Source organism: Hemiscyllium ocellatum, chromosome 35 (assembly GCF_020745735.1).
Source record: "Hemiscyllium ocellatum isolate sHemOce1 chromosome 35, sHemOce1.pat.X.cur, whole genome shotgun sequence".
In the NCBI taxonomy this organism is placed as follows: Eukaryota; Metazoa; Chordata; class Chondrichthyes; order Orectolobiformes; family Hemiscylliidae; genus Hemiscyllium; species Hemiscyllium ocellatum.
The window spans coordinates 6,281,007-6,303,902 of record NC_083435.1 but is presented as its reverse complement, the minus strand read 5'-3'; the positions used below and the strand labels follow the sequence as shown (position 1 = coordinate 6,303,902).

The window sequence follows — 22,896 nt, the reverse complement described above, 5'->3', positions numbered from 1 at the left end:
CTCCATCCCATATTCCCAATTCCTTTGTCTCCGCCGCATCTGCTCCCAGGAGGACCAGTTCCAACACCGCACAGCCCAGATGGCCTCCTTCTTCAAGGACCGCAGATTCCCCCCAGAAGTGATCGACGATGCCCTCCACCGCATGTCCTCCACTTCCCGCTCCTCCGCCCTTGAGCCCCGCTCCTCCAACCGCCACCAAGACAGAACCCCACTGGTTCTCACCTACCACCCCACCAACCTCCGTATACATCGTATCATCCGCCGTCATTTCCGCCACCTCCAAACGGACCCCACCACCAGGGATATATTTCCCTCCCCTCCCCTATCAGCGTTCCGCAAAGACCACTCCCTTCGTGACTCCCTCGTCAGGTCCACACCCCCCACCAACCCAACCTCCACTCCCGGCACCTTCCCCTGCAACCGCAGGAAATGTAAAACATACGCCCACACCTCCTCCCTCACTTCCCTCCAAGGCCCCAAGGGATCCTTCCATATCCGCCACAAGTTCACCTGTACCTCCACACACATCATCTATTGCATTCGCTGCACCCAATGTGGCCTCCTCTATGTTGGGGAGACGGGCCGTCTACTTGCGGAACGCTTCAGAGAACACCTCTGGGACGCCCGGACCAACCAACCCAACCACCCCGTGGCTCAACACTTTAACTCTCCCTCCCACTCCACCGAGGACATGCAGGTCCTTGGACTCCTCCACCGGCAGAACATAACAACACGACGACTGGAGGAGGAGCGCCTCATCTTCCGCCTGGGAACCCTCCAACCACAAGGAATGAACTCAGATTTCTCCAGTTTCCTCATTTCCCCCACCTTGTCTCAGTCGGTTCCCTCAACTCAGCACCGCCCTCCTAACCTGCAATCTTCTTCCTGACCTCTCCGCCCCCACCCCACTCCGGCCTATCACCCTCACCTTGACCTCCTTCCACCTATCACATCTCCATCGCCCCTCCCCCAAGTCCCTCCTCCCAACCTTTTATCTTAGCCTGTTTGGCAGACTCTCCTCATTCCTGATGAAGGGCTTTTGCCCGAAACGTCGAATTTCCTATTCCTGAGATGCTGCCTGGCCTGCTGTGCTTTAACCAGCAACACATTTTCAGCTGTTATCTCCAGCATCTGCAGCCCTCATTTTTTACCCGAAGATTTCACCCTTCCCAAGCTAGAATCTCAATTCAAAGTCAGGAACTCAAAATGTGACTTCTTGTTCCTGACATGGAGAAAGGCTCACTGGATTTTCACATGATTTCCCCAGATTTCCTGTCATAGTCCCTGTCATTTGGACCCCAATCAGATTCCTCCCATAATGTTTACAAACAGTCCACTACACTGTGCAGGTTAATACCCATCATCTCTGTTTCACAAACCTTTGATATTTCACTCCATAGTAAAAGTAAACTGTTGTCTTATTTACACTGTAATAATTTCCTTCAGTTACCCTCACTCTGTGACACGATGACACTCCTGCTGTAATCAGACTCCTGTGGGAACACAGTATAAAGCCCTCCTCTCCAGATTAGCTGCTCTGTCTTTGTCCTCCTTAAGAATAACATGAAAACATGTTGATATTTTTACTGACCAGAAACAAAGTCAGACCAGCAAAGCAGACTGATTCGCTGGTTAAAAATTAATGAACCAATCTTGTTTATCTGTGATCTGTTTAGCTTCCTACCTTGTCCTGCCTTTTTCTGGAATCTGTTTTATAATGTTGCTGCTCGAATCAGGAAATGAAACTGAAAGTATTTCACTGAACACTGATCACCATTTTACTTTGAGCACAGAGCACAGAGATTAATCCTTCACGATGGAAGCTGATCTTTCCTGTGCTGTTTGCCATGATCTGTATAAAGATCCTGTCTTACTTGACTGTGATCACAGCTTCTGTCGATCCTGTGTGACCCAGTACTGGGAGAAAGCTGACACTGCCTGCTGTCCTGTCTGTAGAAAGGAGACTTCCTCCAGGACCCTGAGATCCCACCGCACTCTCTCCAACATTGTGGAATCATTTGTAAAAAGCGGTGGAGGTGGTGAAATTCTGCAGGAATGCAGCCGACACAAGGAGAAACTGAAGATTTTCTGTAAAACTGATAATCAGCTCATCTGTCTTGTTTGTCAGATTTCAAAAGGTCATCAAAACCACGAGGTGCTGCCAGTGGAAGAAGCTGCTGAAGAGTTTAAGGTGAGGAGACACTGAGTAAAATAAAATACAGGGACAGAGAATGGAATCGTGACCAGGGAACATTCAGAGATTCAGGTTTGAGTGTCTCACAATGATTATTTTTCAACGACTTTGTGAATCTTTTTCCTTCCGTTAAACCACAGAGGGTCAAAGATTCACTTTCGATTGATCTTCAGTTTACATCGAGCACAAATTCTTATAAGTATCCAATGCTTTTAATCTCATAAAAGATCTTAATGCTTTTCAGGGGTCTGTTCTAAAATTACATTAAACCCTGAGTCACATCAGGTGATGTTAGAACACTGGTCAGAAGCTTGGTAAAAGAGGGAGAAGTTTATCTTCCTGAAAGAGAAAAAAGAGAGGGGACGAGAGTGAGAGGCTGAGAGAGAACATTGCAGAGGCTCAGGGCCTGGAATGCAAAAGGTGGCGACACCGATGGGGGAGTGATTAAAATGGGGGTGTTCAAGAGGCCAGAATTAGATAAGAGTAGGTGATGAAAACAGGGAATGGAATCCTGAACAGGGAACATTCAGAGATTCAGGTTTCGCCATCTTTCACTAATTATCCTTCAATTACTTAGGAATTAGATGAATTTTTTTACTTTAGAACAACAATGAAAACTTATATTTTATGGGTGTTTTTTGATGTCATAAAACTTGCAAGGGCCCTTGAAGGGAAGTTTATGAAGTGAACTTAGACACCAAACCACATCAGGTGACATGAGGGCCATGGCCAGAAGCTTGGTCAAACAGGGAGAGGTTTATCCTCCTGAGGGGGAGAGAGAGAGAGAGAGAGAGAGAGAGAGAGAGAGAGAGAGAGAGAGAGAGAGGGAAAGGTGAAGAGACTTTGGGAGAACTTTCCAGAAGCTCAGGCCTAGACTGCTAATGGTACAGCCACCAATGAGGGAGCGATGAAAATCAGGGATTTTCAGAAGTTGATGAGAGCAGGTGTCTAATAGGATTGTGAGGCTGAAGGAGATTGCAGAGAAATGGGGAAGACAAGGCCAGGGAGAGGTTTTAAAACAAGTACATGGAAGTTTTAACATTCAGGAGGCTCCAATTATCCAAAGCAAATGGTTCAGAACTTGCCAAGATAGATTTATGACATTTATTAAGAAGCAAGAGTTCAGATATCAGACATGATCACAATATGCAGATAGGCCAAGTGCCATGTACCAGGTGAGAACAGTTTCCTGGTCCCAGATCAGACAGACGGATGGGGGAAGCAGGAGGAAGCTGGTCTCCATGGCTGACAGTGCAGTCTCCTCAGGACAGTTGACCTCAGCACCCTAACCTTTGGGATATTCTCAGGCTGCTCACATGGTGAGTGAGAGCCTGCCCTGCCCCCTCCTCAACATGGAGCGGCCCATCCTGTACACCCCATGACTGCTTCTCCTCTTCCTCACTCTGCCATGTGAAAGGAGGTTGTAACCTTGACCAGGACAGTGCATTCCATGTATGTGGCACGTAGCTCACTCTGACTGTCACTGTCCCAGTGACCCAGCCCTGTAACCTGGGAAAGAGTAACATGTATAAGGGATCCATCTCCATCTCCTCCTGATCCAGAGTCCCGGGGCAGTGTAGGCTCCTGCATGGCTTCACATGCAAGCACTGCCAAGCCTCCTCCTCCCTCCCTCCATCCACCCAAAGCTGCTGCATGGGAGTTACCCCTCAGAGGGAGCTCACTGCATTGAGAGCCCTGGCTGGGAGTTCAGGGTTCTGACAGTCTATCCCATGGCGGTGTTTAGTGAGCACTTCACATGAGCCTTCAGTCTATAGCTTATTACTTAGACAATGTCCAGTTTACATTCAGTTTGCGATGTTGTAGCTGTACATTAACTGAGCCTCCAAGGCTGAGGTCTCTCCCCCTTCGCCCCAATGCGTTCTCTGTGAAGGACATTATCTTGAAGGTGCTGAGAAGATGGTGAATCTTTAATTCTCACTGTAATCCTTCAACATGAATCCTCCCCCTCTAACTTCCCCAACAATACTTGATGATCTGATCCTTTCCTCTGTTCCCCACCCTCTGCTATGCTCCTCTCCCCCCGGTCACTGTGCTTATTTCAGAATTTTCATTGACCTCCGAGCCCAGACCCATCCAGCTCCCTACTCCAGCCTAACCCTGACACTGCCCCTTGTCCAACTCCCCTACTCCCTCACACTCACCAACACCCTCATTGTCACATTCAGTTCCGCACTCTGAACATGTAACTCCCACCCTTCCCTGACCCCACTCCCATGCCCCCATCACTGTCACTCTCCTTTCTGCACCTTCCGACCACATCATTTAAGTTTTCTTCCCTGTCCCTGCCTTTCCCCCTTCCCACCATTGTCTGGCCCTTTTCATTTCACACCCCTATTGTATTAACCCCCTCCTGTCTGTCTCAGGCCACATCTGTGCCTTTAGCCAGCCTGACTGCCTCACTTGGACAGGCGATTAGCCCTGGACCTGCTGCCTCCCTTTACTGCTCCATAACCCACTGGAGAAGTCTGCTGTGACAGTGACTACTCCCAGGCTGGAGTCTTGCTGTCCTCCTGGGAGTCTCCTGCTGGGACCGAGTTGTGAGTAGAGTTGTTAGTGCAGGGAGCCTGGTGTCAGGCAGACGAGGGACATATGGGAATGAAATTCCTCAGAAACCCCATGAACCAGGGACAGAAGACACCATCAACAACCACAGAAACACAAACATTTACAGCACAGAGGGAGACCATTCAGATGGTGGTGAAGTTTGGGAATTCTTGACCCCAGAGACCTGTGGCAGGTCAGTCACTGAGTATGTTCAAGACAGAGATCCAGCTATTTCTAGAGAGTGAAGGGATCAAGGGGATATGGGGTTAGTGCAGGAAAAGGGACTGATGTAGATGATCAGCCCTGATCTAGAATGGCACAGCATGGCCTGAGGGACTGAATGGCCTACTCCAGCTCCAATGTGTCTGCTCAGCCTATTGTATCTGTGCTGGCAGATAAAGAGCCATCAGTCCTGATCCCACTTTCCAGCTTCTGTCCTGGAGCCTTGGAAAATGTTTTAAATGTTGTTGTGGACCAGACCAGACCCCTCCAAACATTTTAAGAATATAGCCCAGACCCAAACATTTTCAAAATTTAAAGGCAATTAAATTTGTAAAAGATCTGATACAACTGATCAAACTACTTGACATTCAGCAAAACACAACTTATTGAAACACTGTCGTTAAAATACAACCAAAGAAAGAGTCATTTAGAATAACTTAACTGTTGGAAAACTTAACCAAATAATCCATGCAGCAACTATTACTAATTAACTGCTCTAATACAAGAACATCCCTAAACACACCCCTTGGAACAAAGGAAAATTCAGACACAGATTCTCTCATGCGGTTCTCTAATTTATGAGGAAAAAACATCAAGAGAAGATTCAGAGAGAGGAGCAGCAAAGAGACATTGACTGAAGCTTCTTTTGAGACCCTAATATCATCAAATGTTACTGGAAAAACCAAAACCCAGAAATATGAGATCTGGCCACACCCATTCAGCCTGTGAAAAAAAACCCAATGACCCCAAGCTCACAAGGTCTTCAGCAGCCAGTTCTGTATCTCTGCCTTACAACCTCTCTTCAAAAGAAAGGACAAAATAACTCTTAAAGTGACAGCATTGTCACACTGTGACAAGTGTTTCTGTCTCTCTCACACTTTCAGGCAGTGAACCCTGTGAAAAGATTTCTCAGTTCCCCTCAAGTGTTTTAGCAATTCCACTAACTCGATCAATGAAATCATTACTTAGGAAGTTATGTTCTTCCCATCCAATTTCTCACGGTGCCTCTCTTAATTTAGTACAACCCCCTTCCTGAAGGAAACAGCCTGGTTTATTTCATCTTTCCTTATGTGTACAATTCACCATGGGAACACACTGCTGTGGCGTGGGCCCATCCTTCCTGTAATGTGATGAGCAGAACGGGGTTCAGTGTTGTAGCTGTGGCCTTATTAATAATTTCTACAATTAAATGTACACATCCTGTTCTTACAGTTTATACACTGGCCATAAAATAAAGATTCCATCTGTCTCTTTAATAGCCTTACCTTGCTGTGTTGCTACCTGCAGGAATCTGTGGACATATTCTTCAAAGTCCTTCTGTGCCTCTACACCTCTCAGTATCTGACCTGTCATTGTGTACTCTCTGCAAATGCATCACCTTACACTTCTCCAGAGTAAATTTCATTGGCCACTTCTCTGGCTCTGTTTGTTACACCGAACACCATGAAGCAACATTTGTACTTTTATGGCCTTCATTTGATAAAACCAGAGAAAGTAATGGCAGGAAGAGGCTATTCAGCTGATCATTTCTGAATCAGTGTAAATACAAATTTAAACACTAGCCACCCATACTGATCCCACCGTCCAGGCCCTGACCCATAGTCTTGCAGGTTACAACATCTCTCATGCCTCCACAATCAAACTAGGCCGCAAATTCCAGACAAATGTCAGTCATTGACTGAATGTTTTTCTCACACTTGATTTAATCATTTCCCCAATCATTCCAAGTCTGTGCCAATATGAATTTCAATTTGATGATGTTTCATTTTTGGGGGATGTATTTCTGAAAATGTGCTAATTAATTGATGGTTTTGTTCAGGAGGAACTGGAAACCTCCCTGAAGCCAATTCAGGAGAAGAAGAAGGAATGTGAAACTGTCAAAAGTGATTATGAGAAAACATTGTCCCACATTCAGGTACTTATGATCTTACTTTGTTCTATATTTTGTACAGAATTGTAACCATTCAGAATTGCACTGTGCAGAATTCCAGTCTCCATATTACAAATAGATATTGCATGAACTAACCTGGATATTTTCATGAGAGAGAAGAAGGTTGAGAGGTGACTTAATTGAGACATGTAAGATAATCAGAGGGTTAGATAGGCAGGACGGTGAGGCCTTTTTCCTCAGATGGTGATGGCTAGCACAAGAAGACATAACTTTAAAGTGAGGGGTGATAAATATAGGACAGATATCAGAAATTGTTCCTTTACTCAGAGAATAGTTGGGGCATGGAATGGTCTGCCTACAGCCGTAGGAGACTCGCCAACTTTAAGGGCATTTAAATGATTATTGGATACACATATGTATGAAAATGGAATAGTATAGGTTAGATGGGCTTCAGATTGGTTTCACAGGTCGGTGCAATATCGAGGGCCGAAGGGTCTGTACTGGCTGTATGGTTCTATGTTCTATCAGAATTTAGCACTTTTAGGAATGATTGAACAGGTTGTGAGTCATTTCTTTGGAAAAGAGAAGACTGAGGCTAATCTGTTAGAATTTTTAAAAATTCTAATAGGATTTGAAAATGTGGATCCAGAGAAGATGTTTCTCCACATCATGGATTTGATCAGATTGGGAAAGTTTTAATAATTTACTGATATGAGTCAGACATGAACAGTGCATTGGGTACAGGAGCTAGGAGGTCATGTTGCGACTGTACAGAACATTAGTTATACCACTTCTGGAATACTGCTGGAATTCAATTCTGGTCTCCCTGCTGCAGGAAAGATGCTGTGAAATGAGAAAGGCTTCAGAAAAGATTTACAAGGTGCTGCCAGGGTTGGAGGAATTGAGTTAAAGGGAGAGGCTGAATAGGCTGGGGCTGTTTTCCCTGGAGCATTGGAGGCTGAGGCATGACCTTGTAGAAGTTTATAAAATCATGAGGGGCAGAGATTGGATGAATAGCCCAGGTCTTTTCTCTAGGGTCATGAAGGCTGAAACTGCAGGCCATAGGTTTAAGGTGAGATGAGAAAGATTTTAAAGGGACCTGTGAAGAGGGTGGTGCATGTATGGAAAGAACTGCCAGAGGAAGTGGTGGAGGCTGGTACAAGAATAACATTTAAATGACATGGGGATGGGTGTATGAATCAGAAGGGTTTGGAGGGATGTGGGCCAAGTGCTGGCAAACGGGATGAGATTAATTTGCATATCTGGTCAGCATGGATGGGTCTCACTGAAGGGTCTGTTTCTGTGCTGTACATCTTTATGACTCTATGACTGCTCAGGCTGAACAACATTTTAAAACTCTTCATTTGTTTTTGTTCAATCTGATTATTATTTCCCAAAGGACCAAGGCGTAAAAACAGAGAAACAAATTAAAACTGAATTTGAAAAACTTCATCAGTTTCTCCGTGAGGAAGAGAGGATTGTGTTGGAAGATCTGAAACTGGAAAAAGAGAAACACAGTCAGGAGATGAAGGAGAGGATTGCAAAGATAACAGAGGAAATCTCATCCCTTTCAGTCACTGTTCAGGATATTGAACAAGAGCTGAGGGAACAGGACAGCATCACATTTTTAACAGTAACTATTTATTTTTCTTTCCTTTGCCTCTTTTCTTTGAGATTGTCTTGATGAATTGCAGATTCTATCCTTAAAATGTAGAGTATAAACCTCACTGAGTAACAGCACACCAGTGACCTGGGACATTGGGTTTTCTCTGTCTCACACCCAAGAGCACGAACTGCTGTCTTTAACATGGAAATGACACAATCTGGAGTGTGTCCACTCCAGGGAAATATTACAGGGGAACATTGTAATGAGCTGAAACCATGAGGAAAATCAGCTTCATAAAGAGTGAGAAACCCTCAGGACGGTCAGACCATTCTCCCCTGAGGGTACATTTCCAGTCCAGCTGCTGATCAGACTCTGGGACCTACAGTGCAGGGACCAGCCAGGCTGTAACATGTTTACAGTGTCCCTGGCTGGAACAGGAATGGTTCTGTCCAGGAGAGAGAACTCTCCACAGGCTCAGATACACAGACAGATCGAGCTTTCTCTCAGCAGTTAAATAGTGAAATGTTCAGACAATGGGAGGGGTGTGTCCCCACATGACAACCATTTATATCAGAATCAATATGATTTTCTGTAATTTTCACTGTGTTCAGCGAGCCCCTGAGAACTTAATGTAGGTAATTCTCTGTTGTGTATTGAAATGCTGAAGGGGGCGGTTTGTGAAGCAGTGTGATACCAACAGCAAGGGTTCAATTCCCATCACTGTCTGAGGTTACCATGAAGGACCCTCCTTCCCAACCTCTCCCCTTGTCTGAGGTATGATGACCCGCAGGGTAATCACCACCAGTCACCTCTCCCCAATGAGAGAGCAGCCCTATGGCCTGGTAAAGACTATGGCAACACCACCGTCTGCGGTGCCAGTGTGGGCTGAGGGATAAATGTTGACCAGCACACAGGGAGAACTCCAGTGTTCCTCTTGGGATCTACTCAGTTCATTGTTATTTTAATTTCAAAAATATACTTTATTCATAAAGCTACCTTTATATACACAGGCAGTAAAGCAGATTGGTTCTGTCCAGTCACATATGGAGAAACAACAAACATTGGAGCTTGACTCTATCCACCAAACAAACCAAAGGCAGTTGTGACTTGTCCAAGACTAGATTTACATCCATTTGAGGCACCAGGAAGGACTGATAACTGAACGGATTCACTTCAATAGAAAGCCCTCAGACAGTGGTCTTTCCCCACTGTGCCTGGGCGGCAGCTGCCCCAAGGTTTAATGTGTCCCTCAGCACGTAGTCCTGGGCCTTGGAATGTCCCAGTCTGCAACAGTCGGTCAAGGTCAACTCTCTGTTTGGAAGACCAACAAGTTTTGGGAGGACCAAAGAGCATCTTTCACTGAGTTGATGGTCCTCCAGGCACAGTCACTGTTTGTCTCGGTGTGTCTCTCTGGGAACAGACCATAGAGCACAGAGTCCCGCATCATGGAGCTGCTCTGGATGGACCTCGACACAAACCACTGCATCTTCCTCCAGCCTTCCTTTACAAAGGCCCTTTCCAGAAGGAGATGTGTGACAGTCTCTCCTCCCTGCAGGCACTTCGAGGGCAGCATGTGGTGACACAGACCGACTGGGTATACATGAAGGATCTCACAGGTGCCCTCTCTCACCACGACAGGATCCAGCCTCTCCTTTTCCCTCAGGGTATCAAGGATGTTATGTACTGACCACTTCCTGATGGATTGTGGTGAAAGGTGTTTCTCTTTGTAAATGTCTCCATGAAGGACAGTGATGGGGAACAGTCCAACTACTTGGAGCATTCCACAGCAGTGAGGCCAGGCCCATCCTTCCCAACACTGGGGACAGGTAGAACCTCAGTACATAGTGAAACTATTCAATGGGGAGAGAGTGTGGAACCTCAGTTTAACAGCTCAGCTGAAACCTGGTCCCTCTGACAATGGAGTTGCCATTCAGCTGGTTGGTCATTGAGCTCAGAGTGACTCACAGTGAATGTCCCTGACATTATAATTCAGTCTGTATGGTTCAGGGTTTCAGGTTACACAGAGTGGCCTGACTGCAGACAAAGATTCGGAGACTAGTTGATGAGTCCTGGTACTGAACATAAAACTAAAATTGCAGCTTCACCCTCTTTCCAGGAGGGTCAGTGAATTCTATTGGACAATCCTGGTGTGGATTCCCAGAAACATTTGTCTTCAGTACACATACACATTATAACAGGGAAGTAAACATTAAAGTGACTCTGTAACCAATAAACTAATCCCAGCAATTTAACATCCATGAAGATATTCCAATTGGGTTGGATCTCTGTGAGTTGTTCTGTGCAGTAAGATCCAGTAATTTGTAATATTGTGGAGGAACTCAGTCCAGTGAGGACAGGAAGACACTGCCTAATAACTTCCTGAACTTAAAATATTCATGTTTTGGGGAATCCAGTCTGGAACTTTACTTTTTGTCATAAAGTGTTCTCGAAACACTAACTCTTAAAATGTTTTTGTTCCACAGAAATTTCCGGATACAAAGAAAAGGTAAAGCTTACATCCTCGATTTGATTTTTATTTCTAACATATCCCTCACCTACAATGGATTGATGCACACAGACTTTTATCTCCTGTTTCAGAGTGAAGCAAACTCTCCCAGAGCCACAGAAGGTTTACCCTTTAATAAATGTGGGCAAGTACATCGGCTCCCTGCAGTACAGAGTGTGGAAAAAGATGCTGACAGTGATTAATACAGGTGGGTGTGAGCTTCCTGACACCAGCTCTTCAACAACTCTCATATTTATGAGTAGAAGGGAGCTGTGTATTCACAATAAATGTTTAATTGTCTTGGTAACTGGTGAGATTTCACTTCAGTCAGTTTTCTATGAAAATACAGAATTGACTGATTACAGAGTCACAGTGACCCACTCCACCTGCTGGACACTCCTAGTACTGCGAAGGGACATTGCTTCTTCAACCTCCCTTTGTGGATCATTGACCCAACATTCTGTTTATCTTTATCCATCTTCCACAAAACTCCAGCATAAGATCCTGTTCCTTCTTTGATTATTCTGTCTAACAGCAGTCAGACTGGATTGCGATGGTCAGAGGCTAATGGTCACAAGTGACTGTTTGTTTCCAACAGAAGGACTTCCCTTAAACTGATGTCAGTGGCTGCAGCTTCCAGATAAAAGGCCTTGTTGGGGTGGACAGCTCCCAGAGCTGGGCCAGGCTGCAAGTCCCTCTCTCTGTCACACACACCGTCTCAGTCTGCACCTCGTCAAGGGGCAGCACTCCGAAAGCTTCGGATTCAAAATAAACCTGTTGGACAATAACCTGGTATTGTGTGACCTTCTGACCATGTCTGTCTGTCTGTCTCTCTCGATCTCTCTATGATAAGCACTGTCTCTCCCTGTCACATGCACTGTCAGTCTCTCTCTTTCGCTGTAATACACACTGTGTCTCTCTCTCTCTCTCTCTCTCTCTCTGTTACACTCACCATCTCTCTATCACACATACCATCTCTCTCTGTGATACATACCATCTTTTTCTCTGTGTCTCACACTCACTGTCTTCCTCTCTCTCTCTCACTCTGTTGCAGTCACTATCTCTCTCTCTCTCTCTCTCACTCTGTCGCACTCATTGCATCTCCCACTGTCAAACATATCATCCCTCTCCCCCTCCAGCTCTCTGTCACATAAACCATCTCTTTCTCTCTCTCTCACTCTATCATGCAAACAGTCTCTCTCTCTCTCTCTCTCTCTCTCTCTCTCACTCTGCCCCTCTGTCAGACACACCACTTATCTCTCTCTCTATCATCACACTTGCCATCTCTCTCTCTCTCTCTCTCATACTAACTGTCTCTCCCTTTCACACACATCCATCTCTCTCTCTCTCGCTATCACACACTGTCTCACACACTCTATCTCTCTCTGTCACACTCACTGTCCCTCTCTCATAAACCATCTCTCTCTCTCTCCATCATACACTCTCTCTCTCTTTCCCTCTCTGTCAGACTTGCCGTGTCTCTGTCTCTCTCTCACTCTCACTCTGACACACTCCTTAAGCTCTGTTTATATCACAGACACCCTCTCTCTTTGTCTCTCTCTCTCTCTATCACACTCACTATCTCCCTCCCTGTGTCTCCCTTTCCCTCTCTCTGCCACACTCAACATCTCTCTATCTCTTGCTCTGTCAAATGTTTCCTCTCACTCTCTTTGTCATACACACCGTCTCTTTCTCTCTCTCTCTCTCTCTCTGTCAAAAACATCACCCCTCTCTCTCCCTCTGTCACACTTGCTATCTCCCTCCTTCACTTACTGTCACACTCTTTCACATGCACCAATCTCTCTTTGTCGCTGTCACACTCACGGTCTGTCACATCCACTGTACCTCTCTCTTCATGGAGAAACTGTCTCTCACCCTCTGTCACACATAATGACCCACTCTCTCTCTCCCTGTCATTCAAAACTTCACTCTCGCTGTCATAGTTGCCACCTCCCTCTTTCTCTTTCTCTCTCTTCGTTACACACCATCCCTTTATCTCTCTGTCACAACACTGTCTCTTACTCTCTCTCTCTCTATTTCTGTCTCGATCACACTCAAATTCTCTCCTCTTTCGCTGCCACATACAGTGTCTGTCCTGCCTTGGTTACACACACCATCTCACTCTCTCACCCTCTGTCACACACACACCATCTCACTCTCTCACCCTCTGTCACACACACACCACCTCACTCTCTCAGCCACTGTCACACACACCACCTCACTCTCACCCTCGGTCACTCACACCACCTGACTCTCTCACCTTCTATCACACACACCGCCTCACACTCTCACCCTGTCACACAAACCACCTCACTCTCTCACCCTCTGTCACACACACTGCCTCACTCTCACCCTCCGTCACACGCACCACCTCTCTCTCACACCCTCTGTCACACTCACCGCCTCACTCTCTCACCCTCTGTCACACACACACACCGCCTCATTCTCTCACCCTCTGTTGCTCACACATTGCCTCTCTCTCTTACCCTCTGTCACTCACACCACCTCACTATCACCCCCTGTTACACACACCACCTCACTCTCTCACCCACTGTCCCCACACACCGCTGCACACTCTCACCCTCTGTCACACTAATTGCTTCACTCGCTTACTCTCCGTCACACACACACCTTACTCTCTTATCCTCCGTCACACACACCTCACTCTCTCACACGCACTGCCTCACTCTCTCACCCTCTGTCACGCACACTGCCTCACTCACTCACCCTCCATCTCACACACACCACCTCACTCTCTCATCCTCTGTCACACACACTGCCTCACTCTGTCACCCTCCATCTCACACACACCGTCTCACTCTCTCACCTTCTGTCATACACACCGTCTCACTCTCTCACCGTCTGTCACACACCGCCTCACTCTCTCACCCTTTCACACACACCACCTCACTCTCACCCTCTGTCACACACTCCATCTCACTCTCTCACCCTCTGTCACACACACTGCCTCACTCTCTCACTCTCCGTCACACTCACCGCCTCACTCTCTCACCCTGTCACACACACCACCTCACTCTCACCCTCTGTCACACACTCCATCTCACTCTCTCACCCTCTGTCTCACACACCGCCTCACTCTCTCACCCTCTCTCACACACACTGCCTCACTCTCTCACCCTCTGTCACACTCACCACCTCACTCTCTCACCCTCTGTCACACTCACCACTTCACTCTCTTACCCTTTGTCACACACACCGCCTCACTCTCTCACCCTCTGTCACACACACCGCCTTACTCTCTCACGCTCTGTCACTCACACCACCTCACTCTCACCCTCTGTCACACACACCACCTCACTCTCTCACCCTCTGTCACACACACTGCCTCACTCTATCACCCTGTCACACACACCACCTCACTCTCTCACCCTCTGTCACACACCGCGCCTCACTCTCTCACCCTCTTTCACACACACCGCCTCACTCTCTCACCTCTGTCACTCACACACCGCCTCACTCTCTCAGCCTCTGTCACATACACCACCTCACTCTCTCAGATACTGTCACACACACCACCTCACTCTCTCAGCCACTGTCACACACACCACCTCACTCTCTCACCCTCTGTCACACACACCACCTCACTCTCTCACCCTCTGTCACTCACACACCGCCTCACTCTTTCAGCCTCTGTCACACACACCACCTCACTCTCTCAGCCACTGTCACACACACCACCTCACTCTCTCACCCTCTGTCACTCACACACCGCCTCACTCTTTCAGCCTCTGTCACACACACCACCTCACTCTCTCACCCTCTGTCACACACACCACCTCACTCTCTCACCCTCTGTCACTCACACACCGCCTCTCTTTCAGCCTCTGTCACACACACCACCTCACTCTCTCACCCTCTGTCACACACACCACCTCACTCTCTCACCCTCTGTCACACACACCACCTCACTCTCACTCTGTTACACATAACATCTCTCTTTTCGTCATACTTGCCATCTCTGACTCTATCTATTTTTCTCTGTCACACACACCATCTCTCTCCCTCCCTGTCTCATGCACTACCACTCTCTCTCTTTCTCTCTGTCACACACACCTTCACTGTCTCTGTTATGCACACCATCTTGTTCTGCTCTCTCTCTCTGTCACATACACTATCCCTCTCTCTGTCACATAAACTGTCTCTTTCGCTTTTTCGCCCTCTGTCACTCACACCACCTCACTCTCACCCTCTGTCACACACACCACCTCACTCTCACCCTCTGTCACACACACCACCTCACTCTCACCCTCTGTCACACAAACCACCTCACTCTCTCACCCTCTGTCACACTCACCGCCTCACTCTCTCACCCTCTGTCACACTAATCACCTCACTGTCTCACCCTCCATCTCACACACACCATCTCACTCTCTCACCCTCTGTCACACACACCACCTCACTCTCTCACCCTCTGTCACACACCGCCTCACTCTCTGTCTGTCACTCACACCGCCTCACTCTCTCGCCCTCTGTCACACATACTGCCTCACTCTCTCACCCTCCATCTCACACCCACCGCCTCACTCTCTCACCTTCTGTCACACTAATCACCTCACTGTCTCACCCTCTGTCACACACCGCCTCACTCTCTGTCTGTCACTCACACCGCCTCACTCTCTCACCCTCGTGTCACACACACCACCTCACTCTCTCACCCTCTGTCACACACACACCGCCTCATTCTCTCACCCTCTGTTGCTCACACATTGCCTCTCTCTCTTACCCTCTGTCACTCACACCGCCTCACTATCACCCCCTGTTACACACACCACCTCACTCTCTCACCCACTGTCCCCACACACCACCGCACACTCTCACCCTCTGTCACACTCATTGCTTCACTCGCTTACTCTCCGTCACATACACACCTTACTCTCTTATCCTCTGTCACACACACCTCACTCTCTCACCCTCTCTCACACACTGCCTCACTCTCTCACCCTCTGTCACACACACCGCCTCACTGTCTCACCCTCTGTCACACACACTGCCCCACTCTGTCACCCTCCATCTCACACACACCGTCTCACTCTCTCACCCTCTGTCATACACACCGTCTCACTCTCTCACCCTCTGTCACACACACCACCTCACTCTCACCCTCTGTCACACACTCCATCTCACTCTCTCACCCTCTGTCTCACACACCGCCACACTCTCTCACCCTCAGTCACACTCACCGCCTCACTCTCTCACCCTCCATCACACTCACCACTTCACTCTCTTACCCTCTGTCACACACACCGCCTCACTCTCTCACCCTCTGTCACACACACCGCCTCACTCTCTCACGCTCTGTCACTCACACCACCTCACTCTCACCCTCTGTCACACACACCACCTCACTCTCACCCTCTGTCACACACTCCATCTCACTCTCTCACCCTCTGTCACACTCACCACCTCACTCTCTCACCCTCCATCACACTCACCACTTCACTCTCTTACTCTCTGTCTCACACACCGCCTCACTCTCTCACCCTCTGTCACACACAGCGCCTCACTCTCTCACCCTCTGTCACACTCACCGCCTCACTCTCTCACCCTCTGTCACACACACTGCCTCACTCTCTCACCGTCCATCTCACACACACCGCCACACTCTCTCACCCTCTGTCACACACAGCGCCACACTCTCTCACCCTCCATCACACTCACCACCTCACTCTTTCACCCTCTGTCACACTCACCACCTCACACTCTCACCCTCCGTCACACACAGCGCCACACTCTCTCAACCTCTGTCACACACAGCACCTCACTCTCTCACCCTCTGTCACACTCACCGCCTCACCCTCTCACCCTCTGTCACACACACCGCCTCACTCTCTCACCCTCCATCTCACACACACCTTCTCACTCTCTCACCCTCTGTCACACACAGCGCCACACTCTCTCACCCTCTGTCACACTCACCACCTCACTCTCTCACCCTCCGTCACACTCACCGCCTCACTCTCTCACCCTGTCACACACACCACCTCACTCTCACCCTCTGTCACACACTACATCTCACTCTCTCACCCTCCATCTCACACTCACCACCTCACTCTCTCACCCTCTGTCCCACACACTGCCTCACTCTCTCACCCTCCATCTCACACACACCGTCTCACTCTCCACCCTCTGTCACACACACCGCCTCACTCACTCCCCTCTGTCACACACACAGTGCCTCATTCTCTCACCTTCTGTTGCTCACACACTGCCTCTCTCTCTTACCCTCTGTCACTCACACCGCCTCACTATCATCCCCGTTACACACACCGCCTCACACTCTCACCCTCTGTCACACTCATTGCTTCACTCGCTCACTTTCCGTCACACACACCTCACTCTCTCACCCTCTGTCTCACACACTGCCTCACTCTGTCACCCTCCGTCACACTCACCACCTCACTCTCTCACCCACTGTCACACACCGCCTCACTCCCTCACCCTCTGTCACACACACCGCCTCACCCTCTGTCACACACACCGCCTCACTCTCTCACCCTCTGTCACACACACCGCCTCACTCTCTCACCCTCTGTCACACTCACCGCCTCACTCTCTCACCCTCTGTCACACACACCGCCTCACTCTCTCACCCTCTGTCACACACACCGCCTCACCCTCTGTCACACACAGCGCCTCAATTTCTCACCCTCCGACAAACACAGCGCCTCACTCTCTCACCCTCTATCACACACACCGTATCACTCTCTCTCTGTTACACATAACCTCTCTCTTTTCATCATACTTGCCATCTCTGACTCTCTAATTCTCTCTTTCACACACACCATCTCTTTCTCTCTCTCTCTCTCTCCCTGTCACATGCACTATCTCTCTCTCACTTCCTCTCTGTCACACACACTGTCACTGTCTCTGTTATGCACACCATCTTGTTCTCTCTCTTTCTCTCTGTCATACATAACCTCTCTCTGTCACACATGCCATTGCCCTCTCTCTCTCTATCTCTGTGTCACACACACTTTCTCTCTCTCTCTCTCATCATTTCTGTCAGACACACCGTCTCTCTTGCTTTCTCTCTCTCTGTCACACAAACCTTCTCTCTCACCCTCTTTCAACACGTGTCCTCTCTCCCTCTCTCTGTCACACACAACCTCTCTCTCTGTGTCACACTTGCTGTGACCCTCTGTCTATGTTTCTCTGTAACACACACCATCTCTCTCTTTCTCTTTCTCTATCTCTCTGTCACACACACCACTTCTCTCTCTCTCTGTTATGTACAATATATCTCTCTATCTCTCTGTAACACACACCATCTCTCTCTTTCTCTCTCTGTTATATACACTATATCTCTCTATCTCTCTGTCACACACACTATCTCTGTCTCTGTCATGTCCACCATCTCTCTCTATTTCTGCCTCTGTCACACACACCGTTTCTCTTTCTCTCTCTCTCTCTTTGTCATATGCACTGTCCATCCCATTGTCATACAAACCGTCTCTTTCTCTTTTTTACCCTCTTTCACACACACTGCCCCACTCTTTCTCTCTGTCATACACAACCTCCCTCTGTCACACTTGCCACCACCCTCTCTCTCTATCTCTGTGTCACACACAATGTCTCATTCTCTCTCTTTCTCATTGTCTCTGTCAGATACACCGTCTCTCTTTCCTTCTCTCTCTCAGTTACACAAACCTTCTCACTCACCCTGTTTCAACACACATCTCTCTCTCTCTCTCTTTCTCTCTGTCATACACAACCCCTCTCTCTCTGTCACACTTGCTGTGACCCTCTGTCTCTGTCTCTCAGTCACACAGACCATATCTCTCTCTGTCACACACACCATCTCTCTCTCTCTCAGTTACACACGCCATCTGTCTATATCTGTCTTTATGTTAAAAACACAATGTTTCTCTCTCTTTCTGTCTCTGTCACATGCACCATCTCTCTGTCTGTCACAATCTCTTTCTCTTTCTCTATGTCACACACATCCTCTCTATTTACACACGCACTGTCACTTTCTCTCTCTCGCTCTCTCTCTGTCCATGCACCATCTCTCTCTCTGTCATATACACTGACAATGTATTGATCTAACATCAGCAATGAACAAATGAACAGAATTACTCACTGTTCCTTAATTCAATTAAATTCTACTGGAATGAATGTTTCATTAACACAGTTCCCACATATAAATCCAATTTATAAGAGCAATAAATTAAACTTAGTCTCTCAACATGACACAATCTATGTCTTCTCCGCTGTCTCCAATCTTCCTTCTGCTGATCTCACATCACAAACACCTTTCTTTTGATGATTCTTCTGTGAGGATTTGGAGCTGGAAATGGTGCATTTGATGGGTCCTTGTTAGAGAGCTTCATCATATTGTGACAAAGTCAGCTTTGTCTCTCTATGACATTTGGCTTCTCTCAATTTTCAAAAAAACCCTGCCTTCAATATTCCTGATGATGCACCAAATTCTCACAACGTGATTGGTTTCAGGCTGTAAACACCATCAGTTTTTAAATTCAGTGGGTTTTGAATGGCAGAGTGTTTGGTTTAAATTAATTGGTCAAATTCGACTTGTCGTCAAAACAGCAGCAAACCTCAGGTGCCCATGAACAAAGCCAACAGGAACATGTTTCCATTTTAGAACAGTCTGTCTCCCACAGCTGCACACAGACCTCCTTCTCTGCTGAACTCCAAGCTTAAAGAGCACTTTTCCTCCGAAAGGGACCACACTCTGCTTTTCAATTCATTTACAATTTTACTATTTTTACACACCAACTTTGTGACACTCTGTCACACTCACCATTACTCTCCCTCTCTCTGTGACTCTCGCTCTGTCACACACTCATCCTCTCTCACTCTCTCTCCCTGTATCTCTGTCCCTCTGTCGCAATCATTCTCTCTCTCTCTGTCTCTCTCTGTCTCTCTCTCTCTCTCTCTCCGTCTGTCTCTTTGTCATACACACCACGTCTTTTTCTCGCAATCACTGTCTCACTCGCTGTCACTTCGTCATTCACTGTCTATCTCTGTCACACGTATACATCTCTCTCTCTCTCTCTCTCTCTCTATCACACATACATCTCTCTCTCTCTCTCACACTCACTCTCTCTGTGACACACACTCTCTCGCTCTGTCTCTGTCTCTCTTTCTCACTCCCACTCTATCGCAGTCACTGTCTCTCACTCTGTCACAGACACCGTCTCTCTCTTCCTTTCTCTCTGTCAAATGGACCATCTCTCTCTCTCTGTCTCTCTCTCTCTCTCTCGCTCACTCACAGAATCATAGAGAGGTACAGCACAGAAACAGACCCTTCGGCCCAACTCATCCATGCCGAGCAGTTATCCTCACCTAATCTAGTCCCATTTGCCAGCACTTGGCCCATATCCCTTGAAAACCTTCCTAACCATAAACCCATCCATATGCCTTTTCAATGTTGTAATTGTACCAGCCTCCACCACTTCCTCTGGCAGCTCATTCCATACATGCATCACCTTCTGCATGAAAAGGTTGCCCCTCAGGTTCCCCACCCCAGGGAAAAGACTTTGTCTCTTTAACCCTATCCATGCCCCTCATGATTTTATAAACCTGTATAAAGTCACCCCTCAGCCTCCGATGCTCCAGGGATAATAGCCCCAGCCTACTCAGCCTCTCCCTATAGCTCAAATCCTCCAACCTGGCAACATCCTTGTAAACCTTTTCTGCATCCATTCAAGTTTCACAACATCCTTCCGATAGGAGTGAGACCAGAATTGTACATAATATTCTAAAAGTGGTCTAACCAATGTCCTGAACAGCCGCAATATGACCTCCCAACTCTGATACTCAGTGCTCTGATAAAGGAAAGCATACCAAATACCTTCTTCACTATCCTATCTACCTGCAACTCTACTTTCAAGGAGCTATGAACCTGCACTCCAAGGTCTCTGTGTTCAGCAACACTCCCCAGAACCTTACCATTAAGTGGAAAAGTCCTGCTCATTCTATCACTCACCATCTCTCTCTCTCTCTCTCTGTCACACTCTCTGCCTCTCTGTGTGTCTGTCACAAACACTCTGCCTCTCCCTCTGTCACACAAACCATCTCTTTCTCTCTCTGATACTCTCGCCATCTCACTCTCTATCACACTCACTGTCTCTGTCTACATCACACACAACATTCTCTCTCTCTGTGATACACACACCATCTCTCTCTCCCTGAAACCATACACTGTGTGTCTCTCTCTGCCACACTGACTGTGACTCTCTCTCTCTCTGTGTCACACTCACCGTCTCTCTCTCTCCCTGTCAGAGATACCATCTCTTTCCATCTCTGTTTCTGTCACACTCGGCATCTCTCTGTCAAATTCACCGTCTCTCTCCTTCTCCGTATTTAGCCCACAGTTCCCCTCTCTCTGTCACACACATCCTCTCTCACTCGCTCTCTGTCTCACACACTGTTTCTCCCTCTCTCCCTCTTTCTCTCTGTCACACACAGCGTCTCTCTCCCTCTCTCTCTGTCACACACTGCCTCTCCCTTTCTCTCCCCCTCTCTCTCTCTCTCTGTGACACACTGTCTTTCTCATCTCTCTCTCTCTCTGTCCCACCCTCTCTCTGTAACGGGGTTTCCTCAGCCTCATTGCAGGGTCTATCCCGAGTGCTGTTTAACCCCTTCCCTGGGGATGAATTTCTAATCCTGGATCGTTGCTGATGTTCCCAGTCACTAAGTGGCTGTGAGAGTTACAGTGAGTGTGACTAACATTTTATTGGTGTCCCTCTGTTCCCAGCTCCAGTCACCTTGGACCCTAATACAGCCCATCCTGCCCTTCTCCTGTCTGAGGACCTGAGCACCGTGAGACACACCGGGAATCGGCAGCAGCTTCCCGACAATCCGGAGAGATTTGGTTACTGTGTCTGTGTCCTGGGATCAGAGGGATTCACATCAGGGAAACATTCCTGGGAGGTGGAAGTGGGGAAGAAGACTGAGTGGGATGTGGGTGTGGCCAAGGAGTCCATCCACAGGAAGGGGCAAATCAACCTGAATCCAGGTAATGGATACTGGGCATTGGCGCTGAGAGAGGGGAATAAATACTGGGCTGGTGAGAAACCATGGAAATGCTTAAAGCTGAGTGTGAGTCCGAGGAAGGTCCGAGTCTGTCTGGATTATGAGGGAGGGAAGATGTCCTTTTATAACTCAGAGAACAAGAGCCATATCTACACTTTCACTGGGACATTCACTGAGAAACTCTATCCTTTCTTCAGTCCGTATCTCATTGATGGGGATAAAAACACAGAACCTCTGAAAATCTGTCCCCGGAGAGTAACAATCCAGGAGGATGAGGGATTCATCGCTTCATCCAAATAAAGAGCCTCTCCGTGGGGGGGAGGGGAAGATCCCATACACTGGGTCACTGGGTGGGTGAGGAGGAAGATCCCACACCCTGGGTCACTGGGTGGGGGAGGGGGAAGATCCCAAACACGGGGTCACTGGGTGGGGGGAGGGGGAAGATCCCACACACTGGGTCACTGGGTGGGGGAGGGGGAAGATCCCAAACACGGGGTCACTGGGTCGGGGGAGGGGGAAGATCCCACACCCTGGGTCACTGGGTGGGGGAGGAGGAAGATCCCACACCCTGGGTCACTGGGTGGGGGAATGGGAAGATCCCACACATTGGGTTACTGGGTGGGGGAGGGGGACGATCCCAAACATGGGGTCACTGGGTGGGGGGAGGGGGAAGATCCCAAACACGGGGTCACTGGGGGTGCGGGGGAATGGGAAGATCCAACACACTGGGTCACTGGGGGGGAATGGGAAGATCCCAAACACTGGGGTACTGGGTGGGGGAATGGGAAGGTCCCACATACTGTGGTCCTGGGTGGGGAATGGGAAGATCCCACACACTGGGTCACTGGGTGGGGGGAGGGGGAAGATCCCACACACTGGGTCACTGGGTGGGG

At 48.1% G+C, this 22,896-nt stretch overlaps 1 protein-coding gene across 1 annotated transcript; it reads left to right on the top strand.

The window, feature by feature from the left end:
- Positions 1-1,721: 1,721 nt before the first annotated feature.
- On the top strand, positions 1,722-22,385 carry LOC132832434 (zinc-binding protein A33-like). Its single transcript, XM_060850418.1, has 6 exons — positions 1,722-2,191; positions 6,801-6,896; positions 8,272-8,505; positions 10,962-10,984; positions 11,077-11,192; positions 21,726-22,385. The coding sequence occupies exons 1-6, from the start codon at positions 1,817-1,819 to the stop codon at positions 22,301-22,303; spliced, it is 1,422 nt and encodes a 473-aa protein (XP_060706401.1). The 5' UTR covers positions 1,722-1,816; the 3' UTR covers positions 22,304-22,385.
- The last annotated feature ends 511 nt before the right edge of the window (positions 22,386-22,896 follow it).